General features: G+C 38.7%; 2 protein-coding genes across 2 annotated transcripts in view; both read right to left on the bottom strand.

Annotated features, from left to right (window-relative positions):
- Positions 1 to 346: 346 nt before the first annotated feature.
- Positions 347 to 10,388, bottom strand: LOC141297806 (trinucleotide repeat-containing gene 6B protein-like). The gene is made up of 10 exons (XM_073828259.1): positions 10,305 to 10,388; positions 6,720 to 6,918; positions 6,481 to 6,642; positions 6,220 to 6,387; positions 5,997 to 6,137; positions 4,895 to 4,987; positions 4,561 to 4,776; positions 4,373 to 4,443; positions 4,134 to 4,273; positions 347 to 2,447 (listed from the first exon to the last, which is right to left on the bottom strand). Exons 2-10 carry the CDS (start codon positions 6,904 to 6,906, stop codon positions 1,889 to 1,891), a joined length of 1,737 nt encoding a protein of 578 aa, XP_073684360.1. The 5' UTR covers positions 6,907 to 6,918; positions 10,305 to 10,388; the 3' UTR covers positions 347 to 1,888.
- Positions 10,259 to 10,394, bottom strand: part of LOC141297435 (polycystin-1-like) — a 30,561-nt gene continuing 30,425 nt past the window's right edge. The window contains exon 33 of the mRNA XM_073827871.1: positions 10,259 to 10,391. Coding sequence (XP_073683972.1) covers positions 10,259 to 10,391 — 133 coding nt within the window. The remainder of the gene's footprint in view (positions 10,392 to 10,394) is intronic.

Raw genomic sequence — 10,394 nt, 5'->3', positions numbered from 1 at the left:
AGGCTGACCAGAGAGACGCGGTTTTTTCACAGACAATTTATGGGGCAGGCAGCGAGCGGATCGTGAAGAAAGGTCAGCTGAAATTGACACTTTATGTTTTAGGCTAGAAATCGCTGATACAACCTTTAAGACTGGTTTTGTGGTCCAGGTTCACATACATTTTTCTGGTTATGCCAAGCTCAGACAATGATGAAATAATTATACAGAATTTTTTTAACAAGGAACTAATAACTAAGTTTATCTATTTGAAACAGATTGTAAAGCAACAATGACCCATATAATAAAAGTGGATTCTAGCTGTAATAAATACTGTATAAAAGAAAAATGCACACAATTGACAACAAAATTAAATTCAACCTTTATTAATTGTCTTGTTCTTTTTTTAAATTAATTTCTTTTGTAAAATCAGAAACAAAAAACCTGAACACGAGTGATAAAGCCCGCCTTAATTTATAATGGTACACAACAACAAAAATAAACAACTGGTAACTTTGAAGTGTTCCTAAAACACCCATCCAGCTCAGCTTGGTACAATAAGGTTTGGCATGTTTCATGTTTCAGTATGAATGCCTTCAGTTGGTTGCATCTTCTAAAAAAATCTTTTTTCTTTATTATAATTATTGCAATTCAGACAATATATAAAACAAAAAAAGGCTGCTAAAACCACAACTTAAGAAATATTCATTAGTGCCAATGTTCTTGAACTTGCCGTCTACACTCACACACACAGCCACACCTGCATACATATATCATGCACACATAGACATCAAACACCTGAAATAAGCCGTCACTCACACATTTACTCACCGCCCTAATCCAGCACTGATCTTTGTAAATACACCACGCTTGTTAATCTCTGGCTGCCACACATTCATCGATGCCTCACAAACACTCGGAACGTCGCCTCCACTACCTGGGACTTCACTCATGCACGCACAGGCAGAAAGGGCACCTTGTACAGCTAGGTAACATCCAAGTGATCGTCATATGACAACATACTCAATTAAGAAAAAAAAAAAAAAAAAGACGAGGTCAGCTTTTGGGAAAAAAAAAAAAAAAAAAAAAACATTTCTGGATTTCACCATCATTTAAAACAAAAAAAGACAACGAGATACAGTTTGTCAGACATCAGAACAGTGTTTGAGTAATTTAAGTCTGCATGAAAATGGAGCCGTAACAACATTGTATGATGCATATTTTTGTCCTTTTTTGTCTGGTTTCTCCTTTACAGTGCACGCCTGAGTGAGAGCGTCTCAGTATGCGAGTGTGATCTTTATGACCTCAAGGTTTAGGATTCATCCAGTTGAGTCAGTATTTAGGTCCAACTGTTTGCATGTCCTGTTCAAGTCTTGCCGAAGTCTTCATTTAAGGGTAAGAAGAAATGGGATGTGTTTGTGTGTGCGTACGCGTGTATCAGTACTGACTGACTTCCACACACTGCTCCTCCACGCTCCCATGTGGTGAAAATCGGATTATGGGGAGCTTGAAACACTGCTTGGGTAAAAATGACAGTGTGTGTACATTTGTAACCAGTGTCGTCTATAGAATTTCGGATTAATGCATTTTGCTAGCTTTCGTAATGCAGTCGGTCTGCTCCTCAGCACTTAGTAAGTGTTTACTGCATCTGACGTTTGAGTGCTTACCTTTGAAATCTCGTCTACATAGGTGTTACGAATGTATACTAAATACTTGGATGTATATTTATGCATTATGCGCCCGTCTGAGTGACAGAGGGCATGTACACAAATCGCCTGTATTCAGATTAATGTTCCTATATTCCTGCGTCTGTGATAATATAGGAGGATAGCTGTTACATTTATATATCTGTTGTATGTATAAGTGTGTGTGTGTTGCTGCATGTGTATTTGTCTGTAAGTGGCTGCATCAGTCAGATAGAGTCTGCACCTCCTCCCAGCAGGTCTCCAGGCAACAGCGGCGCAGGGCTGCTCATCTGGTGCCGATCTTCCATGGCCGGAGACCCCCACAGACTGCTGCTTGTGTACCCTGGAGTCATGCCGCCCCACAACCCCGCCCTGCCAGGATCGACACCTCCTGGGTTGCTGCCCACGCTGCCTCCAGCACCGTTGCTGCTCCACTGGGCAAAAATACTTAGGCCTGCTCCCTGGGCAGACGCTGGGTCAGGGGAGCTGCCTGTACCTTCCAAACTCTGCCAGGTAGAGCCAGCGGGCCCGGTTCCGCCACCGTTGTTGCTTCCTCCTGTTGTCAAACTTCCCACTCCGGCCCGTTCTCGCTCGCCACTCCCAGCGCTGATGGTACCCACGGCCCCGGCCCCCGATGACCCCGTCACTCCTGCCTGAGCGGAGACGGCCACGCCACCAGCTCCGCTGCTGCTTCCGCCAGCTCCAGCCTGGGAATGTGCAAAATAGCGAGCAACCTCCTCCTCGCTCACGAACTCGGCCAGGATTGTGGTGTTACCTAAAACACACCTGGGGGGATTTTCGAAGATTACATTTAGAAAGATGTTTAAAAAAAATGTATGGAAGCAGTTTCTGCCACAGAGTACAATAAAATGTACTAAACAGCTAATCTCACATTGCAACTTAATTATTCACAAATGTGCTTGTGTCTAATATCTCTGTCTAGTAACCATTTCTTGCAATTGAGCCTTTGTTTACTGTAACTGCGACTTTATTTCTTACAATTGTGACTGTGCATCTCACAATGTAACCATTTCTCAGAACTGTGCTTGTTACTCCAACTTGCAACTTTATTTCTCATAATCTAATGATTTCTCACAACTGCATCAATATTTCTCACAAATGATTCTTGCAACTGTGCCAATTTTTCTAATTGTGACTTTATTTTTCACAATTGTGACGTTATATCTTACAGCATGATTATTTCTCATAATTGTGATGTTATAGGTCACAATGTAACTCGCAATTGCAAAGGAATCTGCAAAAGGTTAATGGTTTTACCAATATAAGAGGGATCACACAAAATGCATGTTATTTTTTATTTAGTACTGAACTGAATAAGATATTTCACTTAAAAGATGTTTACATATAGTCCACAAAAGAAAACAACAGTTGAAATTATAAAAATGACCCTGTTCAAAAGTCCTTCAGGTTCCACATATTTTTTGGTTTTTCAGCATTTATTGTGTATTTGAACCCTTTCCAACAATGACTGTATGATTTTGAGATCCATCTTTTCACACTGAGGACAACTGAGGGACTCATATGCAACCATTACAGAAGGTTGAAACACTAACTGATGCTTCAGAAGAAAAGGCGATGCATTAAGAGCCAGGGGTGTAAACTTTTGAACAGAATAAAGGTGTACATTTTTCTTATTTAGCCTAAATATCTTTTTTTTCCATTTAGTATTGCCATTCAGAAGCTACAGAAGATATTTACATGTTTCCCAGAAGACAAGTAAAATTTACCCTGATCCTTAAATTTCAAAAGTTTTCACCCCCAGCTCTTAATGCATTGTTTCCTTCTGAAGCATCAGTGAGCATTTGAACCTTCTGTAATAGCTGCATATGAGTCCCTCAGTTGTCCTCAATATGAAAAGATAGATCTTAAAATCATAGTCATTGTTGGAAAAGGTTCAAATACACAAAAATGCTGAAAAACCAAATAATTTGTGGGACCTGAAGGATTTTTCTGAAGAACAGCGGGCAGGACAACTGTTCAGGACAAACAAGGTACTCGTATATGCAACTATCACTAAACAACAACAAAAAAAAAAAAAGCTGTGGATCATTCAGGTAGGAACACAGCATTAAGAATCAAGTGTATGTAAACTTTTGAACAGGGTCATTTTTATAAATTTAACTATTATTTTCCCTTGTGGACTATATGCAATTGTCTTTTATGTGATAAATCTTATTCAGGTCAGTATTAAATAAAAAAATAACATGCATTTCGTATGATCCCCCTCATTTAGTAAATTATCATTTTGTAGATTCTGCAAGGTGTATGTAAACTTTTGACCATAACTGTATGAGCAAATCACAATAAGATTTACTTTGAAAGCTTACAGAATTACCTTTTTATTTTTTACTCTGAGGCAGGAACGAGCTATGATGACGTGCTAAAATGTGAAAAATCCTAAATATTTGAAAAATGTGAGAATTACTTTGATCTAGATTTATAGACACTTACATGTGAAGTGCGCTCTGGGCTTTGGCTGCTTCTTGGCGAGTACTGTAGCGAATCAGAGCACTACCTTGAGTCAAACCGAGGTGAAAGGTCAAAAGCGGCCCATGCTGCATACAGATAGTCCTCAAAGTGGAGCCATCAATCTGCAGAGAACAAATGATACAAATCATTACAATGAAATTAGAGAACTAAATAAAAGGCTAATTTAAATCTACTAAAAACAAAACTCATAACATAGATACCTGAGGGGTTAGATTACTCAACACCAGCCAGCAGCTCCCCTTAGAGGCTCCTCCATCACTCCATGCAGAACCTACACAGATTAGGAGTACCACAATTTACTTGAGTGAATGTCTAAATAGCCTTTCATTTTAACACTTGTGATTTTCAATTATGTTTTAGAGCTATTATGGTTTTTAAGGTGTATTACCAGGCCCAAATCTGTTTTCTTGGCCGCCTCCAGAGCCACCCCAGCCTCTACCCAATCGTGGGCCTCCTCCCGTCCAGGGAGAAACAGAGGGCTGTTTCTGATGGGTCAGGCCAGGAGGTGGGCGCGGCAGATGAGAGCTGTTGCGATTGGTCTTCCAAGGCTTGTTGTGCCCTATAGGCTCAAGTGGCCAGCTGGGCTTGTAGTCTGTGTACTTAGCTGTGAGAACAGGAAATAAAGCACAATATATTCAGAGCATTCATGCTGGGGAAGAAAAAAAAAAAAACAAGAAATGATGGAAGTCTAATATCAAGTGAGAACAGTCCTTTCTTGTTACCTGTGTTGTGTGCATTGTTGAGGGGGCTCTCTGAGGCACTGTAGGGCCAGGCACCAGGTGAAGGCAGCAAGGTGTTGAGGGAGGGATTTGATTCTATACCAACATATGCAAAATCCAAGACTTGTTTGTTAGTATTTACATGACTATGTAAATACATTTAAAATTCAAAGTCTAGTACTCTGTGTATTTCTGGTAGAGGAACTACCTTTGAAAGAACAAATCAAGAAATCATATTTTTACGATCTTATGGCACCTGATGGCATTTATCGCTGATTACAGAGCCGGCTTTACTGACAAAACGCGCAAGCATGATCGGCCGATTCGTATCGGTGCATCCCTAGTAATTTACATACTTTTTAACCTCAAATGCTCATCTTGTCTAGCTCTGTGTGTATTCTAGTTCAAGAGAGTTGGGGTATGTCGAAAAACTCATCTCATTTTCTCCTCCAACTTCAAAATCATCCTTCATCGCTGCAGAAGTACCGACCAAAGATGATCAAATGCCCATTACAAAAAAAGATAAAACAGCGATGTAGGACGAATTTGGAAGTTGGAGAAGAAAATAAGATGGGAGTTTTTTGACCAACCCTGACCGTCTTGAACCGAAATACACAGAGTACACACAGAGCTAGACAAGACAAGCATCTGAGGTAAAAATAAATAAATTTTGAAAAAAAAAAAAAAAAAAGTATACCAATTGTAATTTTTTTTTTTTTTAGAAAATAACAGATTGTTTTGCAAAATAAGACCCTTCTTCATCAGCAGAGATCATTTAGAGCCCTTTGAAGCTGCATTTAAACTGCATTTTAGAAATTTAAACTCCACCACAGAAGTCCACTATATGGAGAGAAATCCTGAAATGTTTTCCACAAAAAAATATTTCTTTACAACTGAAGAAAGAAAGACATTACGATCTTGGACGACAAGAATTATCTGTACAACTCCTCCTTTAAATGTGGTTGTTGATGCAAGAACATCCTTATGTATCCTCTATTTGTTGATCAATGTGATTCATATGATTTATGAAGCAAAAAGGACACATCCACTAACTAATTATATTAAACATGCACTTCCGATTATCTGTAAGTGTAGGGAGCTGTACCTGTGTTGTCTCTTAGCAACTGGTGCTCTGTGTCGTTGAGGCTTGACATTGATGAGCCCAGCATACTTCCAGGGGTCATGTAAGGATCAGACTCAGGGTCCACACTCTGAATTCCTTTCCAAGGCACTCCTGGTTGGAACTCTAAAGGTAAAATCATATTTCAATTCCAAATAGATATAATTACATGTAATGAAGATGAAAAGATGACTGCATCACTGTTTACCTGGAGGCCAGCTGGATGTGCCAGTCTTGGCGCCCATCTTGTTTCCAGGACTTCTGTGCCAGTGATCTGATGGCCCTTGTGGAGGCACACCCAAACCCTCTCCTCCCAGCATCTCATACTGGGAATATGGGGAACCACCTCTCATTTTGAGAGGAGCAGCAATGGGACCTATATATCAGAGGAACAAGACAACAAAACTCAGTTACTGTTAAACCAGCACATTCTCACAAACTTGTAGGAGTCACAAAAAAGATATTGCACCATTTTTATGCAGAGTGCTATCAGGAGGTGAGGGGGCTGGGGAATGACCTTCCATCATCCACTTGAAACGAGATTGCTGCCCCCCACTGTCTTTAAGCCCAGCTGGACCGCCAACCATGGGACCCAATTCCAGACCAGAGAGGCTCACTCCAGGCCCAAACCCTTCAGACACAGAATAAGGCATGTTACAAATACACTACTATATTAAGTTCCCAACATGACAAAATAAAAACACTCACCAGAATACGTTCCTTGTGTTTTCTGATGCAGGTCTGCTACAGATCCTGCCAAGCCAGGGTGTGAGAGGGGGTCTGACATTGGCATCTTTGGGCCACTACCACCAAGGTGAGAAGGAGAGAGTTTGGAGCTTCCTCCTGTGCCTCCCACATGCTGCTGCTGTTGTCTCTGCTGTTGAAGAACAGCCATGATTCTGGCAAGCTAGAGAAAAAAAAAGTGATTCAGTATAACGGCAGCAATTCGCAATTCAACAGGAACTCATTTTGCTCACATATCCACAACTGCAGAGGGTTAAACCCCAATCCTCAATTAATTTTCACATTACAAGAAAACAGACGACAACAGCATCTTTCTATTTGTTTTGCAATGTTGTTTGACTTTAAATTGCAGCATTATATCCTGTGGAACATCTACTCGAATACTGAGTCTATTTATATGTAAGCAAGAGGGATGTTTGCCATTCTGCTTGTTTCAGAAAGTTACTTGAATAAGTAACATAATAGTAAAAAAGAAACAAAAAGCACAAGTTGAGATTGAGATTGAGATTGCAATCTATTGTTGTGACCATATGAATGCTACCAAGTATTAATCATTTTGAACATACAGGTTATCGAACAATATTCAGTTACTGATAACAAAATTAAGGCTATGATAACCGAAGGGAAACTAATAAAACAAAATACAATTTCTATCATATTTTGAGATGGTTCAGGTTTTCAAAATTATTATAACACTAGTGTTTCACTAGCTAAATATGGTTTTAAGTCAGTTATTTCTATCTTTTGCTGTAGTGTGTCAGTAGGAAATATCAGTTTACATTTCCAAACATTCATTTTGCCATTAATTGTAATAATCCAGTGAGATTTTTGTTTGCCCAAGGAGTCTGACAACAGCCAGTGCTCCACACAGAGATCTACATACAAAGCTACCTGAAAAACTAGGGCAAAAGCAGCTTTAGATGCAAATGATGGTCACACCAAATGTTGATTTAATTGAGTTAATAGTAGTTAATTGATAAAGAAAATCTATTTATGACATTATTGTTGACAGCATCCTCATTTTACAGCATTTTTACACAAGTGCCTAAAACTTTTAACAGCACTGTACTTTTGCATGTGGGACTCTTAAAGCATCTTGAAGACGTTGCCACAGTTTAGGATTTATTTTAGGATTGTACTTGTCTGGATAATGATCTCTGTGTGCAGCACTGGCTGTTGTCAGACTCCTTGTGCAAACAAAAATATCACTGATTATTACAATTAATGGCAAAATGAATGTTTGGAAATATAAACTGATATTTCCTACTGACACACTACAGCAAAAGATAGAAACAACTAGGGCTGCAACTAACGATTATTTTAATAATCGATTAATCTGTCGATTATTTTTTCGATTAATCGATGAATCGGATAAAAAAAAACCAAGGGATTTACAACCCTTTATTCAAAAACAGAACTAAAATCTTTAGAAAGTGCACGAACATGTTGCTCCTTGAACTGTTATAATAATAATAATAAAATAAAAATGGACTAACACAAAAAACATACACATGTATGCTTTACATCTGCCAAATATATAGACTAAATAAACTAAAATTACTATCCGTCAAGACAGCGGCTTGCTGTGGTGTACATGCTGCATTTCCCATCAAGAAGCCTCTCAAATTAAATTCCTCAGTGCGCATTAAAAAAGTCATGTGACTTTGCACGCTGGAACGGGACAACTTGACTAACTTTCTGCTATTCATTCTGCCATGGCGGTGTTTAGTGTCCTACCATCAGCAGCGACCAGCTGGAATTGTTCCGCATTCAAATGCACGCAAAACTGGCCTCAAAGCCCCAGCAAAAGTAATTACCATGAATGTGTCAAGGCAAAAATTAAGAAAATATTCGAATTACTTATTAATAAACTAGTATTTTCTGATTCAGTGTTGCAAAGATGAAATTGACGATCCTGCCATCTGCTCATTAATGCCTAATGCATCTTTATGGATTAGCTAATGAAAGAGTTTTGTTTTCGATTTTAATTATTTCGTTTTATAGTAAAATAATAATTTAAAGCTTTCTATAGATATTGTGTTTGTGAGGCAATTACCTGGGTTTCGGTTAATTATTGTGAAGCGCTGCTGTTTAAACCAAAGATATCAAACGTATTCTGTTTGTTTTCTTTAAGAGCACATTTTGTTGATACTGTTAGTACACACAAACTAAGGTAGACCCTTTACAGTTCCGGCCCGGGTGGTAAATTACTCTTACCTTTATGAGCAAAAAAGAAATTTCACATTGCACTGGCGTGTCCATGGCATGCGCTGCAAAGCGCGCTTCTCTCCGCACAAACTTTGGATTTATATTGATTGAATGATTAAACTAATATTGTGATATGTTTTAAGTTTTTCATATCAATGGATTTTAATTTAAATCGCGATGAATTAAGCAGGCTTTTGATCTGTCTGCCGCTGTTTGCTAGGTATAACTTTAAAAAACAAAAACTTGAATTTAACAAACAAAAAGTGTTCCAAATATATCTCTAAATTAACTTTATAAACTAAAGGAACGAAAATAAATGTAATCACTTTGCTATTAAAAACAGCAGCTGTGTAATGAGGAAGAGAAAGAGAAAAAAAGACAGTCGGACTGGAAATTCAGTCGGCCAAAAATTGATGAGCTGTCGGACATTTTTACAAGGAATGTTTGTTTAATAACCTATATAATATTCTTAGGCTACTTTCTTAATTAAATATATTATTTCTTTGATTTATTTTAGCGTTTTTAGGCTGCTTGTTAGCTGACTGAAGTGTAGGCTATATATAAAAAAACAACGTGCCACCGTCACAGCCCTATTCAAAACTGAGACGATTTCACCTCAGCAGAGCTCCTCTTTCTCCTTACGGTTGTGGTATGTTTTCGACACATTATACAGACAGAGTTACAAAAACTATAGAAGTAGTTTTCTCCATCTCCACTATCCAACGACCCGTACACCAGCTGTTTTGCGATCGAGCATTGGCTGCTGTGAAAGTACGCTAGCCAAAGTAGGCTTAAATATCAAACATGTTTGATATAAATCGGGGCAGCATATATATATAATGTAGAAACGGTGCTTTATGCTCAAATGTTCCAGTTTTGCGCACAAGTTAAATTCACATTTTTTGGATGGAAACACAGCTTATGAGGTGCCGAACTCTGCTGGCATCAGTGCGGGAGAGAGACCGAATGTGTCCACTCCGCTCTGCGCTCAATTTTTTTTTAAAATATATATAATAACAACCAAATGTCTCTGCGTCGCGCGACACAACGAATCGACTATGAAATTCGTTGCCAACGCTTTTAGTAATCGATTTTTATCGATTTTATCGATTCGTTGTTGCAGCCCTAGAAACAACTGACTTAAAACCATTTTTTTGCTGGTGAAAACATTAGTGTTCTAATAATTTTGGCCAACTCTGTATAAGGCTGAAGGGTAACATTTCAAATAGAGAATCATGTTAGATCAAGCGAATAAATAAAGAATAAAAGATATGTAAAGAAAAATTGCAGTCGTTTTAACAGTTGCATAGTAGTTTAGCGAAAAAGAGGTCAAGGCGGTACCTGTTGTGGGTCGGCTTGTTGACGTATGTTTGGAGGGAACTTGCGTTGGTTCTGCAGCAGCTGCTGCTGTTGTTGTTGCTGTGGTTGCTG

The sequence above is a fragment of the Garra rufa genome, chromosome 22 (genome assembly GCF_049309525.1).
Source record: "Garra rufa chromosome 22, GarRuf1.0, whole genome shotgun sequence".
NCBI lineage: Eukaryota > Metazoa > Chordata > Actinopteri > Cypriniformes > Cyprinidae > Garra > Garra rufa.
This window is presented reverse-complemented; position numbering and strand designations above follow the sequence as displayed.